General features: G+C 42.5%; 2 protein-coding genes across 6 annotated transcripts in view; one reads left to right on the top strand and one right to left on the bottom strand.

Moving 5' to 3' along the window:
• The window catches only part of LOC146758586 (receptor-type tyrosine-protein phosphatase T-like), a 199,151-nt gene that overhangs the window by 139,600 nt on the left and 32,438 nt on the right, over positions 1–27,113 (bottom strand). The window lies entirely within an intron of this gene.
• Positions 22,254–23,796, top strand: LOC146758587 (uncharacterized). Its single transcript, XM_085514511.1, has one exon. It carries the CDS (start codon positions 22,545–22,547, stop codon positions 23,400–23,402), a length of 858 nt encoding a protein of 285 aa, XP_085370637.1. The 5' UTR covers positions 22,254–22,544; the 3' UTR covers positions 23,403–23,796.

Raw genomic sequence — 27,113 nt, 5'->3', positions numbered from 1 at the left:
GTGGAACAGTTAAACAAATGGACTTCTTGATGGATGTCCCAGCAATGGGGATTAGTGTTGCTTTTGTAACACTAAACTGAAGGTTTAGTTCAAAGGTTGAACGTCCACATGCTCATATACAGAAAGTGTAAAAATGACCTGTCTCCCTTCATAGGGGTGGAAATTAAACAGCATTAACTAGTAACTACTTACTGTGGCATCACACACCATCGAAGAGAGAAAATAGAAGTACTTTAAAACATATGAGGCGCATAACAATTTGATGAACAGGCAAATTCAGCAGTCTTTGCCTGAAGTTGAACAAAACAGGTTTCACGTGTCAGTTTGCATTTATGGTTACTAACAACAGCTATTGGCAAGGATTAGGTCACCAAAAGTAATTTAGATGATAGAGCACGGCTGGAGTGGCATACTCCCAATCCATTTTCATTCCGTGTATTAAAACAAACTTCCCTTAGATTTCTACTTGCATTTCTCTGAAACAGTCTCACTAGAAGATAGCACAATTGAATTAACAACTGCTTATATCAAATGCATTTTTCTTGCATGTTCTACCTGCCCAGAGGTATGTCTGAAAGTGGACCAGAGTTTAATGGAGATGAATTTAAAGAGCACCTGGAGACAAGCAACCACTAGTCACCATTATCCTTCATTTAAATAGGTATTGGAAAACAGTATCAAAATAAATTGCTTATTTGAAAGACCTTGGAATCAGTTTCCTATCCATATTCCGTACTATTTAATTAAGGAACAATACCATTTAAGTGTGGGTTGTCACCCTCCGACACTGTGTTCAACAGAAAATTGAAAACCAGAATGCCTGCCTACGCTGTTGAAACCCAGTGTCAAACACATTAGAGATTTGCTGATTTATAAAGCAACAGACAGAGAAAAACAAAAAATAATACAATTGGAAGCCTTAGAAACTATCCTATTTCATGAAAATAGTTCTGTGTATCTCAATAAAGAGAAACAATGGTTGTAAAAAGAGATAGTGTCTCAAGAGGTTGCCCTCATTTATATGAGATTGTCATCACAGACGCATTTTATGAAGGAGTAGACAACTTATTCTCACAAACACACAAAGAAAGGATATACGTGGCACTCAGTCTGCCCTCTTGCCTGAATGGGACTGGGAGAAAACAGCTGGTGCAGACTGAGACTATGAACATGGAACAGCCAAAACAGATGCATCTGTCAATTCCTGACAGTCTAAATGCTATTGAGAATATCTCACACGTTGGAAGGAGCAGTGCAGAGCATCTCAAACATAAGTCAAGCACTTTGAGCAGAGCTGCCTACTAAGTTGAGCATAGTGGCTTTGGTTAGAAGGTGACAATGAGCAGCACACTGAAGGTCACCTCTCGATACATTTTCTCAAAAGAGACACATCTCAAAAGATTTACATGTATGGTTGGTGTTAGGAACAACGGAAATTTAGAGCTGGTACAGTAGAAAAGCCTGTTCAGGTAAAGGTTCAGATGCTGTACTCCCTAGTATTAATTCAGAATCTCTGTTTTATTCTGTGGCCTAAATTCACACTCATACTTATGAAAGCAGTAGAAAACTTCTTGATTTACTTATTTTTCAATCTTGCTCCTCACAACAAAAAGCAAACTTAGCAGCTTCTGACCAAAGCAAATTGGAGGTTCTGCAGTTAATATTGCCTTCACATTAGTGCACATACATAAAATGCCCCTTGCTCTTCCCACTGCTCATGCAGTCACATTTTGCAGTCTATTCAGCAGGTGATGCAGTAACAACTGAACACTGATAAAACCTTGACACTAGCTTACCAAGAAGGCTTGGGCGCAAAGCTAAGCAGCAGCACGTATCCTTACTTTCAGCAGATGGACAGAACTACTTCCAGAGAGCTCCCTGGGGAGCCCTTGGCCAAGAAAAGCTGCAGATTTCTAAATGGGCTTTACCAGTTACTCTGCTCTTGCTGTCACAAAGGTCCTTCTCTCAGTTGCTTTCCTCTTTAAGCCAGCAGTAAGGCACCTCAGCAAACGTCCAACCACGTGAGATGGCAAAAATTCTGCAAACATCTATGAAGATTACAGGCATGTCATGGGGAGGTGCTACAGAGGAGAAATTTCTTCACTAGTTTAGTTGGTTTGGATGAAGTAGGTAATGAAGTAGATAATACTCATAACAAGCTTTCCTGGTATTCTGCAGGCATAGACATAACTGACTTCAGAGATGAGCTGAAAATAGTGACATAACTGAGCATACTTCCAGTATAAGTGATACAAATATTTCAGCTTTATTACATCTGCTGCTTAGCAATCGGGGAGGTAAAAATCCATGCTTCTTTGGCTTCAGAGTGACTTCGCATGCTGAACTGCCTTCAGTTCTAGTTAGTAGATAGCAAATTTTGCTTTATGTTAATAAAATGGACAGAGTTTTAAGACAAGTAAGACACATGAAGTAAAGGAACTCATCTATAAGGGAGAATTAAGAGCCTCCATAACCTGTCCAAACCACTGGATGACACACTTTTGCTTCATCTGCACTTCCATGCCAGAAACCACTTTGTTAGTCTGCCCTTCTGCTTCTATCTGTCACACAGCAACAAAATGCAATGGAATATTGGTGGGAATTTTCATTCTCTACTGCCGTACCACCACCATCTGCCTCTAATGTTGTAGGCCAACAAAGTAGGAAGCATTATTTTTGAAGCAGACCTCATATTTCACCAATGTGGATGAATTATCATTAGTTTTGTTCAAAATTAATTTTAGGTGGAATATATGCAGCAAAATAAGAAACCTTTTCCTCTGATGAGAACCTTCCTGTGAACTCCAGAAGCATGAAGCTCAGACTGAGCTTCCCTGTGTCGATGGATCAGCACGAGTTCCATACAGAGCAATTTCATACACTGCTGCATCAGATCTCTTAGAAACAGTACACTTGATATCTTAAGTATTTCTTGATAGTGATTCGTATTAGGCAGTAGAACATCCTCCTGAGAAAAGATAAGGCAGCCTTATTGTTGAGAGCATATCAAACCAGGAGAGCACAATACTAGAAACCATAGTCCAGAGAATAAAACCTGTAACAGCCTTGTTGATGACTGAATAAGGCTATTCCATCTTTAATATCTCCAGCGATGCACAAGCCCTTAGGAAAGCAAAACGGATTCATATCTAACAAGTCACAATATTAAATTCATATTTTGGAGGAAAGAAAAAAAAAAAAAAGGGAATTCTTCTTGCTATCCTAAAGATAAAATGAGGTCTATCTAACTACTAGCACTACTGTGGGACTTTAGGACTAAATTTTAAACAATCTGCCATTCTAATATAAAATATGAACAAAACTACTGAATGCTAATTTTTTCTGAACTAATACTTGACATATTTCTCCTTCCTTTATTCACATTTTTCTTCTCCTTCTTTTCCACTGTAAGTGGACTCACATAAATACTGTTCCATTACCTAAATTCCCAGTCCAAATTACAGCAGTTATTCCTCTAAGGAATTGCTGAGTTCTGAATAATAAGATCTTAGTGAGCTTTCAGCAAGAAACCAGAGAACAAGGTGCTCCTCTAAAGCAATATCAGAATTGATTTCTTTACATTTGTCAGAAACAACTGGAAAGAAAATGTATTAAGTACAGCACTGTCAGCCACAATCGACTGAAAGCCTGGGGGAAAGAAATTGCTAATCCAGGACCCTCAGAGTCTTCTTGACACCTACTTTTCACAGAAGATCCAGCTGTTCTAGAATTCAAGCTGACCAAAGCTTTCAGAAAGAAGACTGCGAAAAACTGTGGCCAACCCAATATTCAGAAATATGGAACAAACAGATGCCAAGAACCCAATCTACCCTTTTCAGAAAACATGCCAAATATCGTTCTCTACTTTCCTGTATTCCCTCCTGTATAAACTTGCTTTTTTTATTTTTATTTTTTTTTAAGAAGGATAAAGAAATGGTTATATAAAAGCACACAGAAAATGGTTTAATTTAAAGAAAAGCTGTGCTCTAAAAGACCAGGAATACTTCACTTATGCTTGTAGAAAAGCATCATAAGCTACTCAAGTAACTCCCAGACCATTTAATTTCAGTAAAAATCACCTGAAGGAAAAACCTGTGAATGAATATCATGATTCCTAGCAGAAACAGCTGGCTTTACACCAGAGCTAAGCCCTCCATCTCCATCCACTACATAGAGTGAAGCAAGACCAAGAAATGCAGATCATGCCCAGAAAACAACCTCAAAATACAAGCGTGAAATAACCACAGCCTATGCCATTTCCTCCCCTTACTTCAATCTTTTACCAACTTCTGATAAATTAAATTAATTTTAAAAAGCAAGAGAAGTTAAAGCATCGGAATGAACATACTGAGTTGATCTCTCTCTTCCCAGATGTACTGGTTGCTACCAATTTCCCGTGAACTTATCTATGTTAGCCAAATAGGCACCTGAATAGCAACAGGTTCTCCTTATGCCACAGAAAATGAGAGTGCAGAGTGCATAAAACTGTTATTAAATGGAGCCAGAATCTGTCAAACAGTCCTTAGATAAGTGACTCAAGAGGAAAAATGATTTGGGACAAAGGCTATGCCTTTTTTGTTACTGTTGTTCCAAAACACTTTCCTTGTGGGTATTAACAGTTCAACGTGAGTTCCTCCTGTTTCAATCCTTAGCTGCTTTTTTCTTCCTTTTGAAGTTTTGCCCAATCACTTATAATAATAATGAATAATTTACTAAAAGAAAATCAAAGAAAACATAAGTCTGTCTTAATATTGGCATGTCAAATGATGTTTAACAGTTGCTTAGCACCACGGATTTCAGTAGAGCATTTCCTCATCCTCATTAGTGTAAGTCAGAGAAGCAGCAGCAACACAATGAAACATTTGCAGAATTTTCTAAGTGGCTTACTTCATCTAAGAGGAACAGCACTTCACTATAATAGGAATGATTATATGTGGATTTAGCTCAATTAAGCATCACCTTGGTAATGCTCTCTCTTTTGTTATCCAAACATCCTTGTGTATGTTTATCAGGACGACTGAAGTTTGCCCAGGAAGCCAAGTTAAATTTCTAGCTTTATAGTTAAAGGAGCCAAGTTTAAAGAAACATTTCAAACACGTACTGGCTGTATTCCCTGACAAATCCCTTCCACCTTTTTTCTGAACCTTACCCACGAAATTAAATATATTAGGTTGCATGATCAGAGAAAGAGTGGCTGGTCATGCATTCCCACTAAGCATACAAGGTACCTATAGAAACTAAGAAAGACTTCTCCCAGGCAGCTGCACAGATAAACTCATTTTTCAGAGTTGTTCTGGACTCTATGCTTCTGTAAAAGATAATACACATTTCCAGATAAAAATCTCATTTCCCATCTGTGCTGCATCCGATGCATCATGACAAACATCTTGAATAAAAAGAAATATAAGGGACTCCTAGAAATAAAGTATAAACTCAAAGGGCATTTGATGGAAACTTCAAGAACAACTTGTGAGTGGTTTTTTCATGTTTTGTATTTGCACCTATGTGGCATATTAACTTGGTACCAGCCTGCACATGCAGACCCCAGAAAATTATGCATGAATGCTCTGTGTCCTATCATTTATAGGGAGCAAGTTCCAAACACACTGCCTACTTTTTCCTTGTCAAATGGCATACACAAGAGGCAGTGTTTACCATATTTATAACACAATGTTCAGGTTTGTAAGGCTTAAATCCTACCTATGGCAGCAAAATTATTCTGTGCTCAAGTTACTCATGTCCCCTCGTTAACTCTTTACTACAATTGGTGCCTCATGGCAGACAAGCAAAAATCTAAATTCCTGCATTAAGGTGTCATAAATCACAGTGTGGCAGACTCAGATTACACCAGGATTCATGCAGGCTTTTAAAAAATTGCATAGTCAGAATGAGCAAGCTAACTGCTGGGAGGTTAAAAACCATGGCATGTCTTTGCGGCAGCTTTTCCTCTTCTGGTCTGTGTCCGGACAGTTTCTTAAAGCTGATCACACATTCATGTGTTCAAAACTAATAGTGACAAAAGCAAAAAGATAAACAAAGAGACATAGCAAGTTCTCTTAAAGCATTCTGAATTCATAAAAAATTAAGGTGATAAACAAGAAGTACAAAGATCATGCTCCTTTAAAATAAGAAGGCTCATCACGAAAGAAAACTCAAACGACAGTCACCTCACAACAGAAATATCCTGGTTTTCAATGTTTCTTTAACTATTCAAGCGCTCCAACAGCCAATAAGATCAAAACACAATGTATTTTTAGTAAGGTACCCAAATTTGACGTATTTCATAACAAAAACTCTCAGAGAGCATTCTTGTTCTTCTATGTCAGCTACTGCATTTGCATCAGTTTAAGGGCAAAGTTCTTCTAGTTCAGAAGAGAGCAAGCAGTGCGTCATAGAATGGCTCAGGTTGGAAAGGACCTTAAAGAAAATCCAGTTCTAATTCTCCTTAATATTCTTAATATTTTTTTCCCCACTGAAAAGGACCGTGCTTAGTAGAAAAAGGTTTAGATACCAGTCCCATGAGGTCCTTCGACAGTGCTAGTACTTATTTTTCTCCTTCACAAGGTCATTTAAATTTCAAACATTAATTGACGTGGTCCTTCATGTCAAAAGAAAACAAACTTGTTGTCACTCAGTCCATAGGTTTCAGATTACTTCTCAATGAAACATCTTCTTAGACATTTTATATACATTCACCCAAAATGGTACATGAAAAGAGGTAGATGTTCCTATCTTCAAGGAGCTTAATTCATCTTGCATTTTATACCCCTCTGGACAGGAATTAAATAAAAAATACCCAAAAAGAAGCATAGAACTTTCATATGACACGGGAGGAAGAAGGCCCAAAATGAAATTATACTCCAAATAGAACAGAAATACAAGCAAGCACTAGCGAGGGGACAGTTCATCTTTTTGCAGTAGAATTTTCACCTTCAGCCAGGAATTGCTGCCCCTGAGCCTTCAAAGCTAGCTGAAAGAGAGAAGCCTCAAAACCACTTGCTGGGAGACAGCATCAATTCAGCCACAACTCAAATAGGACAGTCCTTATGCAAGTCACAAGGCAAGTCTGATACTCAGTAGCACTTTGAAAGCAGTAACAAAACATCCATTCACTTATGTGGGTGCCATTTTCTACATAGTGCCAGTACAGCATTCAATTGGGCGATATTCTGTGACAGTAGATATGCTCTCCATACAAGTGAAGGTGTAAGAATCATAAAGTACCTTTGTCTGGAGATCAGCTAGAGCTGAACTGTTGTTGGTAATGCACTACATTTTCTCCACTGAGTGCTAATAACTTGATGTATGTGCATTTGACTTCTGTTTTGTATCTCTTCCAAAACAGAAAAACAAGACACTGGATGTAAGAAGTAACTTTTTTACTCTAAGATAAATCTACTCCAAGATGGCTTATGAAAATGGCTAAAGCACAGTGTTATGTACAGGAATAAAATTTATATACTTACTAATAAAAACATCACTTTACTAAAAAACAGAAAAAAAAAATATTTTTAATCTTCCATAATAAAAAACCATGTAACTTTCCTTTACACCAGCAGCATATGTCCAACTAAATACTTGGATAGAAAATTGTTTCTTATTTTACCTTCTTCAAACTACTTGATATAAAAATCTTAAAACAGATTCCATACACTGGCAGTGAAAATTCATTAACAAAGGTTTCCCTCAGCATCTAAATCAGAGTGATCTTGGGTAACACAAAATCATAGATTCATGAAGGCCGAAAAAGATCTCCAAGATCACCAACTTCAAGAGACAGAGGGAAGCAGGAAATTTTATTGAATAATAAAACGTGCAGCACGTGAGGCTGGCGCATAGTGATGAGCAAGCAGTGGATGACGGCGTCGCTGTGGGACGGGTGGTGATGTCCCCCAGTGAAGGCGAGGCCCAGCAACACGGCCAAGCCCTGGTCTGTGACATCTCCGTGCGATGGATTGTGACTGCTTGGCCCACACTGCTCCAATGCGGGCGCAGCAGCCCAGCCCAGCAGTTTGTGCCTGGCCTCCAACCGAGCGAGTGTGCGAGGACTGGAGTGTGGACAGGGCGAGTTTTGGAGCTGGAACGTGATCTGGGTGTTGCTTGCGCAGCACTCAGCCGCCGTCCCAGAGCCTCTTGAGCTGTACCCCGACCCTGCTGGTTGCAGGCGTCTGGGACATCTAGGAGAGGAGCGTGCAGCAGCGCAGGTGGGCAGCGTGGCAATGCCTGACGCCAGAAGCTGGGGGTGCTTCTTGAGGGCCCCTCCCCAGGCCGGCCTATGCCCGTGGGGACATGGCCTCCGCAGTGGCAGGAGGGGAACAGGGACCGGGAGGGTTTGCTGATGAGAGACTGGGACAGTGAGTGACCGTGGCCTCTCTCTGTCTTTTGCAGTTGGTGACACCGTCTTTCTGCCTGCTGCAGCACCTGTGAGGGGAGCAGCTTCCCGACCTCAGCTCTCCCCAGCCCACCGAACAGCCCGGGCCATGGATGCAACATCCGACTGGACCTGCCCCATCTGTGGGCAAGTACGGGAGGATGTGGCTTACGTGACCCCCTGCCAGCACCAGCTGTGCTACGGCTGTGCCGTCTGGTGGGCACAGAAGAAACCGAGTTGTGCCGTATGCGGGCACAAAGTCGCCACCATCCGATACTCGGTGAGGTCGGACGAGGATTACCTGGAGTGTGCTGTCCCGCAGCCCGCAGCGCACTCAGGTGACGGCCTGCAGGACGAGCAGGGGCCTGCAGAGCCGGTGCTCATCCCAGCTGAGCACAACTTCCCAGCCGAGGTCTGGGCTGCCTTCTTCCAGCAACATCCGGAAGACCTCGGACCCCTGCTCCGATGGCTGCAGGGAGAGATCCATGAGGTGTCCAGCGACGACTGGTGGGAAGTCTACGTGGCACAGTGCACCACCGTGAACTTCCTGTGCCAGCACGGGCTGGACCAGGAGGCCTTGGTGCAGGCGCTGCAGATGACCACCAGTGGTGACGTGGTGCCCTTCGTCAGAAGGCTCATCGGCATCGCTGCAGCCCTGTACGGCCCCACCATCCGCCACCAGCTGGACCACCAGGACACCCGTGCTGCTGGAGGGAGGGAGGACAGTCCTGCAGCCAGCACCATCACCAGCACCTCCCATCAGGAGCCTCCTGCCTCGGGCCCAGGCCGCTCCACCAGCACCGCAGGGCCCAGCACGGAGCCAGGGCAGGCGGCCACAGCGGGTCCCTCTTCCCAGGGCAGGGACCGCTCGTCTGGGGGGCCCCGGCGCCCCCCGAAGAGGAAGGCCCGCAGCAGCCCCCAGGACTCTGCGCTGCCCTGCAAGAGGCGGCCCCGGCGGCGGCACTAGGCCGGCACCGCAATGCCGTCACAGCACGGCTCCGGCAGGCCGGGAGCCCAACATCTGCCTCTCGGCCTGCTGCTTATAATACCTAATAAACATCCCTTAAAACTTAGAACAAAAAGTCTCTGTGTTTTTGACAAGACTGCTGGCGTTGCTGTTCCTACCCATGCTGCCCATGCTGCTTTCTCCATATTTCTGTCCTTATAGATAGAGGGTGTTAAATTTCATCTTTGAAATTTAGGACCGTAAATCAGCACTCCTGATATTACTAATAAAAGAGACAAAGACCCTAATAAGCAGAAGATGGACCGATTATGATTGCATGTGATGACACTGCGTGATGACATCACAAAATCAGACCCCGTCCCAAACCATCCCACTGTGAGTAATGCAGGAACTCATCAGAGGAAGGAAAACACATGGAACACTAAAGAATCAAACTCCAATCCAATAGCAGCACATAGCCTTGAGTGATACCCTTGATTTTTGAAACATTTAAGTTACATCATGATCTTTTTTTACTTGAATCCCCCGATTTTTTTAAAATGGAGAACAGCTTCATATGTGATACCTCAATTTGCTTTTAAAAAAACTCCAAATAGCACGAGGCTCCTGTGGCTGTTCAAGGGAACACAGGAAAAATGAGAATTAATCTCGTATTATTCAATGAAGTGAAACACCGTAGCAAGCACACCTGTAATATACTTTCTGCCCAGTTCAGCAGCCCAACCAGCTTCAACAGGGATGAGGTGCCAACCATGGCAGAAGAGCTGCATCTATTCCACCTTCATTGTGGATCATGCATCATCTGGTGAGGAACTGGCAGAGCCTACGGCAGGGCCCTGTGGCATCAGCCCATCTGGGGGGGACCCAGTGAGCCTCCCACAGGAAGGCCAGTAACTACTAGGATCTGCCATCACCAAGGAAGACTCCACCCCACCAGCAGCAGCAATACAACAGTGGTGGAGCTGGCAAGACTGGGGCTGTGTGGCAGCTGGGACACAAATCAGCTCCCATGGACTCCTGTCATTGCTGTCCACTTCCACCATGGAAATCAAGCAGAAACAGAGATGCAGAATCGTGTTGGTGCTGCCAACAGCATAGTGGTCATTGCCTCCCTACCCCAAATGCTTTCTCCCCTTTTTCCTGCTGCTGTGCCACTGTTACATTTCAGGCAGGATCCCCGTGGGTCTCAGTGAAGGGAAGAGCAAATTTCTGCAACTGAGGAGAAAAATCACCAGGCTCTTTCATAGATGGTGCCAACCATCTGGACAGTAAGTCAGAGTTCTGCTGGACACTAGGCAGAACCAGCAGGGAGCCCTGGCCACTAAGGTGAATGGTGTCCTGGGCTACATGAGGGCAAGTGCTGCCAGCAAGTGAAAGGTGGTGATCCTGCCCCTCTGCTCAGCTCCCAAATGCTGCACCTAGAGTTAGGCAGCCTAGCACATGATGGGATAAAGATGCCAAATTCTGTGATGTCTCTTTGTGGATCTAGTTCAGCTTTACAGAAAGAAAAGGCCACAAGCGTAAAAACGAATCAAGTTGGCCTAATTTTATTATGAACTTGCATCAAGAGTGGGAGCAAGACAAGAAAAAGCCACCAAGAAAATGTAAGGAAATAGATTCTGGTAAAATACACTTTTCTTTTTGATATCTGCAACATATGCATGTAGTGCAGAGCCAACAAAATCCATCAAATTCAGCAATGGCTGCATACATGACCATGCATATGTTGATTCACAAAATAAATAAGAAATCCTAGTTCAATTCTGCATCTGATGACGGTACTCATATTAGCAAACAACTCTCTGGATACCGAAAATAGATTATTTCCTTCCTCACATAGCCACCTTGGATATTTGAAAAACATTACCACATCCCACCCTGTCACCTTCCCTCTATGCTGAGAAATTGCTTCATTCAGGTGTGTCTTTCCCACTTTGATTATTCTCTTCTGTGAGCTCTCTATAGTTTGTTCACATCTTTCTTTAGCGTGATATCCAAAACTGAGTAAACCACACCAGGTGAAGAGTTTGGCAGTATCTCAGGTTCTCAGCAAAGCAATTACTTCCCATTTCTGCATCCTAGAATTATCTTCTTTTGTTTGTTTGCTTTGTGTGGGGAGGTGACTTTACAAGCTTCCCCTTCCTATTGGTCTGTTTTCCAAAATGCTTATCAGTCTTATCAGTTTGCATAGATCAGCAACTGCAAAGTGCACAGCTGTAAAGAGTATTTTTCCTACTTTCTCTTGAAACTTTGAGACATTTACTTTAACTGTACAGCTACATGATCTTTCAATGTATTCTCATGCACATTTCTCCCTTTCATTCTCAACATGCAATATGTGGATTACTTTATTATTTCACAGATTTCAGCTGACCAATACCACTTGCAGTAAAAGAATCTCCTTACATGTACATACATAGATACTTATACCTATGTACACTCCACATATATGACGCATACAAGTTTTCACATGTATGTATACACGCACTTAGATATTGTGAATGCAACCCTATTCCATACCTTGTATTTGCTTATTATATTATTGCATTGCTGACAGCTCAAATGCAATATTCTTTCCAAAAATTTGCTCGCAATGGCAATTACACAAGACATTATTTGGAGTCCTGAAGGAGGAAAGGAATAGAGTTAAATACGCTTGAGAAATACATCCATGAAAATAATCAAGCCTGGATTTTTCCATGACAGAAGGCATGCTTAACACAAGTTAGAGTGCAGAGGCTGACATAAATTCGCCCCTAAAGGCCACTTTAAAGTCCTTGCTCACTTTCAGACTAGGACTCCTGTGGAAGTTACGTTTCCTCTGGGCTCAGTGATGGCCCTCTGCACGAAGGGAAGTTCAGCCACCTAGGATGACCCCTGTACCACTGCAATCACACCATGCTGTAGAAGCAGCCCAAAGGAGAAAGTCCAAGATATGCATCAGTGGGATTGTTGGGAAAGCAGACCTAACTTAATGTCACTTTGTATAAGAATGAAAATAAAAGGTCTTTCTTATACGTGGTAGCAAAAAGAGAATACAAAAGGGTCCTGTACACTTCAGACACTCATCAGCAGCATGGGGTAAGTGGTTCAGGGCTGCTCTTCCTGGTTTAGAACTGAGGCTCCCTCTCCAGGCATATTTACAGCCAGAGAGAAGAGCTGTAAAGAAACCACCAAATCACTTCTGTTTTGACAAAAATAAACTACCAGAAACTTTCAAACAGCTTTGTTGTATCTTTTCCTTCAATTGCTGCATGCGTCAACAGGAAGACTTATCTCCTCAACTGGGTATTGGATTAAGCTCATATAAGCAGAAATAAAAGAGGAAATCATAATCATGTGAGGCCTAAAATACTTGGCCTCCTGGTCTCTGGAAAGACAAGTCCCATTTATCAACAGGAGGCAGTTTTATAACCCGGAACAAACTTAGGTCAGTGGTAATATTTGTAGGCATGTACCCACACAGCAATAAAAAGGTTAAAATACTTCAGTGGTGCGGCTATAAGAACTCCAACAATTTTCATTTCCCTGGCCTTTCCTTAGAAAGATTCTGGGAGATGTACCCCCTGGAGTATAAATTAAGGAATAAAATCTCTAAGCTTGTACAAGCACTCTCTGGATATTATTGGTACAAGATAGAAGAGGAAACAAGTAATGTTCAAGAGTAAAAACAATGCTGTGGTTAATCAAACTGGGGTGGGGAGGGGAAGAATCCTTCTTGTCTTCAGTATAACTGTGGCATTTACTTTTTTTTTAATGTGAAATATGTCTTCCCCACAAGAGACTTAGGACTGACAATTATAAGAGGAAAAAGAATGTTTTAACACTTTATATTCTTATAAATCAGTGTTTGTCTGTGATGTTAAACCCCTCCTGCCTTATGAATCACCAGCCTTACAGGTAGAGCAGAGCATTCCAGAAGAACCCCAGACTCATCTTAAATTGGACCATAAACCCATTCATGCATCAACTGTATGGAAAATGTCCTCACATAAAGCAAATGAATGGAATAACACTCATTCAGCCATCACAAAGAGGAACTTGATGCATTTAAAATGACAAGCTAACAGAGCCATCAGCAGCCAAAACTAAGAAGCTTAGTTTCTACAAAGTTTTGATCCAAAGCACAGCTCTGCACTCTGTGTGCATTTTCCAAGGATTTTCGCTTTGTGGGAGCACGCACAAGACCCATCTTCTTCAATGAGACACCTCTGCTCAAGAAACTAATGTGAACTCATTCTTTTTTATTATTCTACCTCTCCATCAGTTAATTGGGTCAGGAGGTAGTTAGGAGGGAGAGAGGAAGAAAAAGACATAGCAGCAAGTGCAGCACAAGCGCACGGTTTTCATTTAGTTTTCAGTGATCTTCTACAGGAAAAAGAAGAATTGTAATCACTGTCCTTACTTAGCAAACCACAGAAAACTGAGGAACCATGGTCTGAGCTAACATTATACATTCAGTTCACCAGGTTCACTTAGGAAGACCAGAAAAAGTCTCCTGTACGCTGAAAATAGTAAACAGCTGAGCCCACACGATTACTTTCCCTCTTTCTTGCCTTTCTATGCCTTTCATATCATTCATGGAATATCATTTCCATTCCTGCAAAACCAGCTGGGCTTTGTGCAGCATCAGCAGCAGCTCAAGCAGACAGAGGAAAATCAGCCTTGTTAACAGCACAGGACCAAGGCAAATCTTGGTTTTCATTTGCTCATAAAACACCTGAGATTCACTCTGCAAAGAGAGGCGGAAATCTCAGGGAGCAAACTGTGGGGTCCTATCACCAGGGGAAAATGTATCCTTTTACAATTCATGGGATCTGAACAGATGTCCAGAAAATTAACTTACTAATGTTGTTGGACCCATAGCTGGTTCTTTCACCTCCCTGCAGTCCTACTTTTGCCGTGCCTCTGTGTTTGCCTGGGTAAGGCACTTTGCTTTCCATCTGCAAAGCATCAGTCCCATGCAGTCCCTGCCAGGCTGAAGCCCTTGCTGTTGTTTCTCGCTACATGAAAAGAGTGGCTGGATCCAGAAGACAGAAAATGGAGCAAAAACACCTGCGTGTGCTGTGTGCCAAACCAAACTGCAACAGAACTTCATTAAAAGTTTTCAGCCTGAAAGGTAACTCCCATTTTACCACAGTGTCAAGAAACATTTTTTCAGTAGGACCACAGTCACAGTACCAGGCACATGGCTCAGTGAAACAACAAAATCCCATTGGATTTTGCTGCTTCCCTTGCTTTTTCATTTTTTTAACCACTTTTATGTTCAATGTGTCTACTCTAAAGGGCAGAGATTTGAAACAGTTGGTTCTATGTCCTACTTATTAGAGTCCTTTAAGTTACACAGTATGCACAGTGAGCTTAATTATGAGACAATGATAGGAAATTAAATTTTTCCAAAGAGCAGTAGATGTTAAAAATGAAAATGTGATGTTTAATTTGCAAATGGACTAAAAATGTGAATTATTAATGGAAGAAGTAACTCAACTTATAGTGGTCTCAAAGATAATGGCTCTATTATTTTTTAAAACCGATATACTATTAGTCCTGCATTGGCTAATAAATAAAAATAAGCAGCAAGACCAGCAAAACCACTAACAACCTCCCATTACAGGAAGGAATGCTGCAAAAATAAGATGCATAGGCAAGGATGATTAATACCAGCGTAAGGGAGCATGCACTTTGTGTAGACCTCCACGTTTAGAAGAAACTCTGAACAGTATGGACACCTGTGATATTCTCACCCCAGACAATTAATCAGACCAATGTACTTCAAGAGAAAAATTGACCAGATGTGAAGGGGTCTGGAGCACCAGCCAAAACTGAGAGATTCTACGTACCCAGCAACAGTGTTTGTGCTCACTGGGTCATTCTTGCCAAAAGTTGGAGTGCAAAAGAGCTTCTAATACTAGCAAATAAAAGTTGGTTCACCATAGAGTAAAAAAATATATATATAACAATGACTGGGGAATCTTTGTTGAAGCTGAACATCCTGGCCTCCTTCCCTGTGTTCCACAGGAAAAAGATTGTTTGTTATCAGAATGCCTTTATAAGAAGAGTCATAAATTCATTACAACCATGCAAGAAATATCTCTATCACATCACTGTCTGTAAGCTAATTGTACAAGACTCCATTCATGTTAAACACAAGGAAGACAAACCAAGAAAACACTGAAATAGCTTCAAAAAAGAAACAGAAACCCAGTCGCGCCGCTATGCGGTAGAAATTCCTTCAAATCTGATAAGGTACTAAAATCTCTGATAAAAACAGTAATGGCCAGAAGGGTGACAGAATTTCTGATACACCTGTCACAGTGCACTGAGACATGAGCAAACTACAACCCTGCTCAGTTTAAGACTCTTGGGAAGCAGATCACAGGATAAAAATCCAAGTACATAACGTCTTTTTGTTACTGTTGTCAATCAGACTGCATCTTTTAAAAAGTACATGTAGCTGGTCACAGAACAATTATATCCAATTTTATTAAAATAAAGAGAAAATGCTCCTCAGAATAACACTATCTATAAGCTCTTCAAAAAGTAGTAACATAATTCAAGGAAATACGACTTTTACTATCTTCCCTTCAGAGAAAACCAATGTAGATGTTACTGCTTACTTTGTCCTCGATAAGGAAAACTATGAAAGCACAGAATCATTAAATGCCTTGTGTTAGAAGGGACATCAAGGATCACCAACTTCCAACGCCCCACTGCAGGCAGGGTTGCCAGCCACTAGATGCTGGTAAACGCTTCAGCATCACCGAATAGGTTTCACACATAAAATTCTTTCCAAAAATTTCCCAGAATTTCCAAGGGGAAAGCACTGGAAGTGTCTGCACCAATACTGGCAGAGTTTGATTTCAGTAAATTAAAATGTTTCTCCTCCCTCTGTGCTCACACTCTAATAAAACACATCTGGAAAATAGTGAAAATATTCAGAGAAGCAAAATTTTCTTTGATTATGATGATTCATTGAAAGCGAAATCAAATCTGTTATTAGCCATTAGAGTCTAAACGCTATGATGAATGTCTGGGATTTACATGGCACTTTGCATCTTCAGAGTACTGTAATTAATTACTCTTACACTGTGAGGCATTGTTTTCACACAAGGCTCTCTCCAAGACCAACTAGATGTTAATTATAAGGGCCCCTCTCCTCAGATGGCATAATACAGTAAGACTCTGTTCATGTACCTAACACTGATATCAAACAGTGCTCTACTGAACCCTGCAATGACATAGCAGCACTTCTGATGCTTTTTATTAAAATCTCCCTCTAAATATGTTTTAAAGGGTTTTCTTTCTTTTTTTAATAAGAGAAAGCTCCAGAGGGAGCCCATGCACAAAGAATATATACATAAAATAGCTTCCAGACTAATAGTAAAACTGTGTGCAGAAAGTTCTTCAAATCTATTGTTGAGGTTTCAAGGCAATCTATATAGGGAACTATACATTCCAATATATGGAATAATGCTCCAAAGAACTTTTACAAAACAGGGCTTAACATTGTTTTATTTAGTGCACGTATGTCAATAAACAGAAAGAAAAAACACTACAGAGTTGTAATGGAAAGAATCTCTAATATCAAAGATATTAAATCTCAGATAGAGAAGAGCTCAGGATAGCCTGTGGTTAGTTACTCATGGGAGATGAGAGACATCTAAAAGAAATATTAAAATAACAGTAAGAGATTGGGGGCTGAAGAGGAATGGCTATATTGCAGCACCCCAGGACAAGTATCCAGAAAGCCATCCTGCCAGAAAGCCATCCAACAACAGCCTGCCACAGAATACATCAAGGTAATCAGGTGCACAATGGACTGCTTTTCCACCTCGCCTCTGTCAAGAACTGTTCCATGAAATATATCTTACATTCTGTTCTCACATATACACAATTCATCAGCTTTCTCTGGAACTCCTCTTTCTTCTCTAGCCCTTTCTGACACTGTAGATTAGGCCCTCTCCTAAGGCCTCTTCCTCTCTGTTTCAGTCCCCATGGAATTAAAGAACCAAACCCCTCTACTAGCATTTCACTTTAAGTCTACAGAGAATTTGAGCCAGTTTGGAGACTTAATAAAAAGGTTAACCCAAAGGAGAAAGTGCAAGAAGAGTAAAACAGTGAAGACGAAGATATTTCAGACAATGCCACAATGACATTCCTCTAAGGACTGGTGTTGAGAAGGAGCATCTCATTCCCTTCTCCTCCAGCACTTGCATAACATTTCTCATCTTAATCATTGTGAACCTTCACATCTTCATTTTACAGCCAGGAAAACCCAAAGCTAGAGGTTCAGTAAATGAGTTGTCCCAGATTAGAACACACGTCAGGGAACAAATCAGAAGAACTCCACAGTTACTCTCTCTAGATCCCAGCCTGAGCATTGTTGATCTTAGTGAAATTTGGGCTCTTTCTCTTCAAAATATCCACTATTGCTTTGCTTTGGCTAGAAACTACAAATCCTCCAGCAACTAGTCTTAAGACAATTTACCATATGGGTTCCCTTCTGATATTAAGCGTTCTTCTAACCCCAAACTCTCCAGTGGACTTCAGTTTACAGTTACTGTGGAGTATCAGGCAGCAAGGGCAATAGCAACAGTTCCTCAATGGACATCGATTTTAGCATGCTCTTTGCTAAGAGCAGAGATGCACAAACATACAGATGAACTAAAATAATGCTATTGCTTTGTCTCGTTTGGAAGGGCTACAGGGAAAAAGAAAAAACTACCCGAGTGAAGAATGGAAATATTTGCTATGTTTGACAGGGGAAGCATGATTAAAAAGCACTGACGCTGAAATAATGACTAAACTCTATCAAGACTAACACACACACCAGCTCATACCACAATTTGTAATGTGGGTAAGAATATATAAAAGCCATCCTGTCTCAAGGCACACCTTATAACTTGTGGCTATTACCATTAAAAAGACATTTCCCAGAATATCTCACAAGACTCAAAGAGGTAGAGTTGCCTATCAATGCATCTCTGGAAATGGGCAGGAATTTAGCCCTGCCAGCAGACGCCCCTACATAACCATCACTTCTCTGCTTGCTTGCTCAGTACTCTCTTGAAATTCCCACCCTACACGAACTTCATTAAGAGTACTTCAACCAGGTGTAGCTTGGGTCAGAACATATTGGGATCCTCCCTTGTGCCTAATTCAGTGGCAGATGAGAGCACTGTCCCTGTAACTCAGGCCTGAAAGGGTCTTGTGGTCTTTCTGTCAGGTTTCAGAAACACACTGCAGAAAATGAACTTAACAGCCCCATTCAAACATGTGAGGTCCCAGGCAGATCAGCAGCAGTGAGGTGAGTCTGGCCCTCCTGGGATCGTTTCGTATTAACAGTTCAACGTGAGTTCCTCCTGTTTCAATCCTTAGCTGCTTTTTTCTTCCTTTTGAAGTTTTGCCCAATCACTTATAATAATAATGAATAATTTACTAAAAGAAAATCAAAGAAAACATAAGTCTGTCTTAATATTGGCATGTCAAATGATGTTTAACAGTTGCTTAGCACCACGGATTTCAGTAGAGCATTTCCTCATCCTCATTAGTGTAAGTCAGAGAAGCAGCAGCAACACAATGAAACATTTGCAGAATTTTCTAAGTGGCTTACTTCATCTAAGAGGAACAGCACTTCACTATAACAGGAATGATTATATGTGGATTTAGCTCAATTAAGCATCACCTTGGTAATGCTCTCTCTTTTGTTATCCAAACATCCTTGTGTATGTTTATCAGGACGACTGAAGTTTGCCCAGGAAGCCAAGTTAAATTTCTAGCTTTATAGTTAAAGGAGCCAAGTTTAAAGAAACATTTCAAACACGTACTGGCTGTATTCCCTGACAAATCCCTTCCACCTTTTTTCTGAACCTTACCCACGAAATTAAATATATTAGGTTGCATGATCAGAGAAAGAGTGGCTGGTCATGCATTCCCACTAAGCATACAAGGTACCTATAGAAACTAAGAAAGACTTCTCCCAGGCAGCTGCACAGATAAACTCATTTTTCAGAGTTGTTCTGGACTCTATGCTTCTGTAAAAGATAATACACATTTCCAGATAAAAATCTCATTTCCCATCTGTGCTGCATCCGATGCATCATGACAAACATCTTGAATAAAAAGAAATATAAGGGACTCCTAGAAATAAAGTATAAACTCAAAGGGCATTTGATGGAAACTTCAAGAACAACTTGTGAGTGGTTTTTTCATGTTTTGTATTTGCACCTATGTGGCATATTAACTTGGTACCAGCCTGCACATGCAGACCCCAGAAAATTATGCATGAATGCTCTGTGTCCTATCATTTATAGGGAGCAAGTTCCAAACACACTGCCTACTTTTTCCTTGTCAAATGGCATACACAAGAGGCAGTGTTTACCATATTTATAACACAATGTTCAGGTTTGTAAGGCTTAAATCCTACCTATGGCAGCAAAATTATTCTGTGCTCAAGTTACTCATGTCCCCTCGTTAACTCTTTACTACAATTGGTGCCTCATGGCAGACAAGCAAAAATCTAAATTCCTGCATTAAGGTGTCATAAATCACAGTGTGGCAGACTCAGATTACACCAGGATTCATGCAGGCTTTTAAAAAATTGCATAGTCAGAATGAGCAAGCTAACTGCTGGGAGGTTAAAAACCATGGCATGTCTTTGCGGCAGCTTTTCCTCTTCTGGTCTGTGTCCGGACAGTTTCTTAAAGCTGATCACACATTCATGTGTTCAAAACTAATAGTGACAAAAGCAAAAAGATAAACAAAGAGACATAGCAAGTTCTCTTAAAGCATTCTGAATTCATAAAAAATTAAGGTGATAAACAAGAAGTACAAAGATCATGCTCCTTTAAAATAAGAAGGCTCATCACGAAAGAAAACTCAAACGACAGTCACCTCACAACAGAAATATCCTGGTTTTCAATGTTTCTTTAACTATTCAAGCGCTCCAACAGCCAATAAGATCAAAACACAATGTATTTTTAGTAAGGTACCCAAATTTGACGTATTTCATAACAAAAACTCTCAGAGAGCATTCTTGTTCTTCTATGTCAGCTACTGCATTTGCATCAGTTTAAGGGCAAAGTTCTTCTAGTTCAGAAGAGAGCAAGCAGTGCGTCATAGAATGGCTCAGGTTGGAAAGGACCTTAAAGAAAATCCAGTTCTAATTCTCCTTAATATTCTTAATATTTTTTTCCCCACTGAAAAGGACCGTGCTTAGTAGAAAAAGGTTTAGATACCAGTCCCATGAGGTCCTTCGACAGTGCTAGTACTTATTTTTCTCCTTCACAAGGTCATTTAAATTTCAAACATTAATTGACGTGGTCCTTCATGTCAAAAGAAAACAAACTTGTTGTCACTCAGTCCATAGGTTTCAGATTACTTCTCAATGAAACATCTTCTTAGACATTTTATATACATTCACCCAAAATGGTACATGAAAAGAGGTAGATGTTCCTATCTTCAAGGAGCTTAATTCATCTTGCATTTTATACCCCTCTGGACAGGAATTAAATAAAAAATACCCAAAAAGAAGCATAGAACTTTCATATGACACGGGAGGAAGAAGGCCCAAAATGAAATTATACTCCAAATAGAACAGAAATACAAGCAAGCACTAGCGAGGGGACAGTTCATCTTTTTGCAGTAGAATTTTCACCTTCAGCCAGGAATTGCTGCCCCTGAGCCTTCAAAGCTAGCTGAAAGAGAGAAGCCTCAAAACCACTTGCTGGGAGACAGCATCAATTCAGCCACAACTCAAATAGGACAGTCCTTATGCAAGTCACAAGGCAAGTCTGATACTCAGTAGCACTTTGAAAGCAGTAACAAAACATCCATTCACTTATGTGGGTGCCATTTTCTACATAGTGCCAGTACAGCATTCAATTGGGCGATATTCTGTGACAGTAGATATGCTCTCCATACAAGTGAAGGTGTAAGAATCATAAAGTACCTTTGTCTGGAGATCAGCTAGAGCTGAACTGTTGTTGGTAATGCACTACATTTTCTCCACTGAGTGCTAATAACTTGATGTATGTGCATTTGACTTCTGTTTTGTATCTCTTCCAAAACAGAAAAACAAGACACTGGATGTAAGAAGTAACTTTTTTACTCTAAGATAAATCTACTCCAAGATGGCTTATGAAAATGGCTAAAGCACAGTGTTATGTACAGGAATAAAATTTATATACTTACTAATAAAAACATCACTTTACTAAAAAACAGAAAAAAAAAATATTTTTAATCTTCCATAATAAAAAACCATGTAACTTTCCTTTACACCAGCAGCATATGTCCAACTAAATACTTGGATAGAAAATTGTTTCTTATTTTACCTTCTTCAAACTACTTGATATAAAAATCTTAAAACAGATTCCATACACTGGCAGTGAAAATTCATTAACAAAGGTTTCCCTCAGCATCTAAATCAGAGTGATCTTGGGTAACACAAAATCATAGATTCATGAAGGCCGAAAAAGATCTCCAAGATCACCAACTTCAAGAGACAGAGGGAAGCAGGAAATTTTATTGAATAATAAAACGTGCAGCACGTGAGGCTGGCGCATAGTGATGAGCAAGCAGTGGATGACGGCGTCGCTGTGGGACGGGTGGTGATGTCCCCCAGTGAAGGCGAGGCCCAGCAACACGGCCAAGCCCTGGTCTGTGACATCTCCGTGCGATGGATTGTGACTGCTTGGCCCACACTGCTCCAATGCGGGCGCAGCAGCCCAGCCCAGCAGTTCGTGCCTGGCCTCCAACCGAGCGAGTGTGCGAGGACTGGAGTGTGGACAGGGCGAGTTTTGGAGCTGGAACGTGATCTGGGTGTTGCTTGCGCAGCACTCAGCCGCCGTCCCAGAGCCTCTTGAGCTGTACCCCGACCCTGCTGGTTGCAGGCGTCTGGGACATCTAGGAGAGGAGCGTGCAGCAGCGCAGGTGGGCAGCGTGGCAATGCCTGACGCCAGAAGCTGGGGGTGCTTCTTGAGGGCCCCTCCCCAGGCCGGCCTATGCCCGTGGGGACATGGCCTCCGCAGTGGCAGGAGGGGAACAGGGACCGGGAGGGTTTGCTGATGAGAGACTGGGACAGTGAGTGACCGTGGCCTCTCTCTGTCTTTTGCAGTTGGTGACACCGTCTTTCTGCCTGCTGCAGCACCTGTGAGGGGAGCAGCTTCCCGACCTCAGCTCTCCCCAGCCCACCGAACAGCCCGGGCCATGGATGCAACATCCGACTGGACCTGCCCCATCTGTGGGCAAGTACGGGAGGATGTGGCTTACGTGACCCCCTGCCAGCACCAGCTGTGCTACGGCTGTGCCGTCTGGTGGGCACAGAAGAAACCGAGTTGTGCCGTATGCGGGCACAAAGTCGCCACCATCCGATACTCGGTGAGGTCGGACGAGGATTACCTGGAGTGTGCTGTCCCGCAGCCCGCAGCGCACTCAGGTGACGGCCTGCAGGACGAGCAGGGGCCTGCAGAGCCGGTGCTCATCCCAGCTGAGCACAACTTCCCAGCCGAGGTCTGGGCTGCCTTCTTCCAGCAACATCCGGAAGACCTCGGACCCCTGCTCCGATGGCTGCAGGGAGAGATCCATGAGGTGTCCAGCGACGACTGGTGGGAAGTCTACGTGGCACAGTGCACCACCGTGAACTTCCTGTGCCAGCACGGGCTGGACCAGGAGGCCTTGGTGCAGGCGCTGCAGATGACCACCAGTGGTGACGTGGTGCCCTTCGTCAGAAGGCTCATCGGCATCGCTGCAGCCCTGTACGGCCCCACCATCCGCCACCAGCTGGACCACCAGGACACCCGTGCTGCTGGAGGGAGGGAGGACAGTCCTGCAGCCAGCACCATCACCAGCACCTCCCATCAGGAGCCTCCTGCCTCGGGCCCAGGCCGCTCCACCAGCACCGCAGGGCCCAGCACGGAGCCAGGGCAGGCGGCCACAGCGGGTCCCTCTTCCCAGGGCAGGGACCGCTCGTCTGGGGGGCCCCGGCGCCCCCCGAAGAGGAAGGCCCGCAGCAGCCCCCAGGACTCTGCGCTGCCCTGCAAGAGGCGGCCCCGGCGGCGGCACTAGGCCGGCACCGCAATGCCGTCACAGCACGGCTCCGGCAGGCCGGGAGCCCAACATCTGCCTCTCGGCCTGCTGCTTATAATACCTAATAAACATCCCTTAAAACTTAGAACAAAAAGTCTCTGTGTTTTTGACAAGACTGCTGGCGTTGCTGTTCCTACCCATGCTGCCCATGCTGCTTTCTCCATATTTCTGTCCTTATAGATAGAGGGTGTTAAATTTCATCTTTGAAATTTATGACCGTAAATCAGCACTCCTGATATTACTAATAAAAGAGACAAAGACCCTAATAAGCAGAAGATGGACCGATTATGATTGCATGTGATGACACTGCGTGATGACATCACAAAATCAGACCCCGTCCCAAACCATCCCACTGTGAGTAATGCAGGAACTCATCAGAGGAAGGAAAACACATAGAACACTAAAGAATCAAACTCCAATCCAATAGCAGCACATAGCCTTGAGTGATACCCTTGATTTTTGAAACATTTAAGTTACATCATGATCTTTTTTTACTTGAATCCCCCGATTTTTTTAAAATGGAGAACAGCTTCATATGTGATACCTCAATTTGCTTTTAAAAAAACTCCAAATATCACGAGGCTCCTGTGGCTGTTCAAGGGAACACAGGAAAAATGAGAATTAATCTCGTATTATTCAATGAAGTGAAACACCGTAGCAAGCACACCTGTAATATACTTTCTGCCCAGTTCAGCAGCCCAACCAGCTTCAACAGGGATGAGGTGCCAACCATGGCAGAAGAGCTGCATCTATTCCACCTTCATTGTGGATCATGCATCATCTGGTGAGGAACTGGCAGAGCCTACGGCAGGGCCCTGTGGCATCAGCCCATCTGGGGGGGACCCAGTGAGCCTCCCACAGGAAGGCCAGTAACTACTAGGATCTGCCATCACCAAGGAAGACTCCACCCCACCAGCAGCAGCAATACAACAGTGGTGGAGCTGGCAAGACTGGGGCTGTGTGGCAGCTGGGACACAAATCAGCTCCCATGGACTCCTGTCATTGCTGTCCACTTCCACCATGGAAATCAAGCAGAAACAGAGATGCAGAATCGTGTTGGTGCTGCCAACAGCATAGTGGTCATTGCCTCCCTACCCCAAATGCTTTCTCCCCTTTTTCCTGCTGCTGTGCCACTGTTACATTTCAGGCAGGATCCCCGTGGGTCTCAGTGAAGGGAAGAGCAAATTTCTGCAACTGAGGAGAAAAATCACCAGGCTCTTTCATAGATGGTGCCAACCATCTGGACAGTAAGTCAGAGTTCTGCTGGACACTAGGCAGAACCAGCAGGGAGCCCTGGCCACTAAGGTGAATGGTGTCCTGGGCTACATGAGGGCAAGTGCTGCCAGCAAGTGAAAGGTGGTGATCCTGCCCCTCTGCTCAGCTCCCAAATGCTGCACCTAGAGTTAGGCAGCCTAGCACATGATGGGATAAAGATGCCAAATTCTGTGATGTCTCTTTGTGGATCTAGTTCAGCTTTACAGAAAGAAAAGGCCACAAGCGTAAAAACGAATCAAGTTGGCCTAATTTTATTATGAACTTGCATCAAGAGTGGGAGCAAGACAAGAAAAAGCCACCAAGAAAATGTAAGGAAATAGATTCTGGTAAAATACACTTTTCTTTTTGATATCTGCAACATATGCATGTAGTGCAGAGCCAACAAAATCCATCAAATTCAGCAATGGCTGCATACATGACCATGCATATGTTGATTCACAAAATAAATAAGAAATCCTAGTTCAATTCTGCATCTGATGACGGTACTCATATTAGCAAACAACTCTCTGGATACCGAAAATAGATTATTTCCTTCCTCACATAGCCACCTTGGATATTTGAAAAACATTACCACATCCCACCCTGTCATCTTCCCTCTATGCTGAGAAATTGCTTCATTCAGGTGTGTCTTTCCCACTTTGATTATTCTCTTCTGTGAGCTCTCTATAGTTTGTTCACATCTTTCTTTAGCGTGATATCCAAAACTGAGTAAACCACACCAGGTGAAGAGTTTGGCAGTATCTCAGGTACTCAGCAAAGCAATTACTTCCCATTTCTGCATCCTAGAATTATCTTCTTTTGTTTGTTTGCTTTGTGTGGGGAGGTGACTTTACAAGCTTCCCCTTCCTATTGGTCTGTTTTCCAAAATGCTTATCAGTCTTATCAGTTTGCATAGATCAGCAACTGCAAAGTGCACAGCTGTAAAGAGTATTTTTCCTACTTTCTCTTGAAACTTTGAGACATTTACTTTAACTGTACAGCTACATGATCTTTCAATGTATTCTCATGCACATTTCTCCCTTTCATTCTCAACATGCAATATGTGGATTACTTTATTATTTCACAGATTTCAGCTGACCAATACCACTTGCAGTAAAAGAATCTCCTTACATGTACATACATAGATACTTATACCTATGTACACTCCACATATATGACGCATACAAGTTTTCACATGTATGTATACACGCACTTAGATATTGTGAATGCAACCCTATTCCATACCTTGTATTTGCTTATTATATTATTGCATTGCTGACAGCTCAAATGCAATATTCTTTCCAAAAATTTGCTCGCAATGGCAATTACACAAGACATTATTTGGAGTCCTGAAGGAGGAAAGGAATAGAGTTAAATACGCTTGAGAAATACATCCATGAAAATAATCAAGCCTGGATTTTTCCATGACAGAAGGCATGCTTAACACAAGTTAGAGTGCAGAGGCTGACATAAATTCGCCCCTAAAGGCCACTTTAAAGTCCTTGCTCACTTTCAGACTAGGACTCCTGTGGAAGTTACGTTTCCTCTGGGCTCAGTGATGGCCCTCTGCACGAAGGGAAGTTCAGCCACCTAGGATGACCCCTGTACCACTGCAATCATACCATGCTGTAGAAGCAGCCCAAAGGAGAAAGTCCAAGATATGCATCAGTGGGATTGTTGGGAAAGCAGACCTAACTTAATGTCACTTTGTATAAGAATGAAAATAAAAGGTCTTTCTTATACGTGGTAGCAAAAAGAGAATACAAAAGGGTCCTGTACACTTCAGACACTCATCAGCAGCATGGGGTAAGTGGTTCAGGGCTGCTCTTCCTGGTTTAGAACTGAGGCTCCCTCTCCAGGCATATTTACAGCCAGAGAGAAGAGCTGTAAAGAAACCACCAAATCACTTCTGTTTTGACAAAAATAAACTACCAGAAACTTTCAAACAGCTTTGTTGTATCTTTTCCTTCAATTGCTGCATGCGTCAACAGGAAGACTTATCTCCTCAACTGGGTATTGGATTAAGCTCATATAAGCAGAAATAAAAGAGGAAATCATAATCATGTGAGGCCTAAAATACTTGGCCTCCTGGTCTCTGGAAAGACAAGTCCCATTTATCAACAGGAGGCAGTTTTATAACCCGGAACAAACTTAGGTCAGTGGTAATATTTGTAGGCATGTACCCACACAGCAATAAAAAGGTTAAAATACTTCAGTGGTGCGGCTATAAGAACTCCAACAATTTTCATTTCCCTGGCCTTTCCTTAGAAAGATTCTGGGAGATGTACCCCCTGGAGTATAAATTAAGGAATAAAATCTCTAAGCTTGTACAAGCACTCTCTGGATATTATTGGTACAAGATAGAAGAGGAAACAAGTAATGTTCAAGAGTAAAAACAATGCTGTGGTTAATCAAACTGGGGTGGGGAGGGGAAGA

This window comes from Coturnix japonica, chromosome 13 (genome assembly GCF_054131305.1).
Source record: "Coturnix japonica strain WE chromosome 13, WE-NBRP24, whole genome shotgun sequence".
In the NCBI taxonomy this organism is placed as follows: Eukaryota; Metazoa; Chordata; class Aves; order Galliformes; family Phasianidae; genus Coturnix; species Coturnix japonica.
This window is presented reverse-complemented; position numbering and strand designations above follow the sequence as displayed.

Excerpts from the sequence above, each read along its gene's own strand:
- LOC146758587 (XM_085514511.1), top strand. The coding sequence starts at position 22,545 with ATGGATGCAACATCCGACTGGACCTGCCCCATCTGTGGGCAAGTACGG.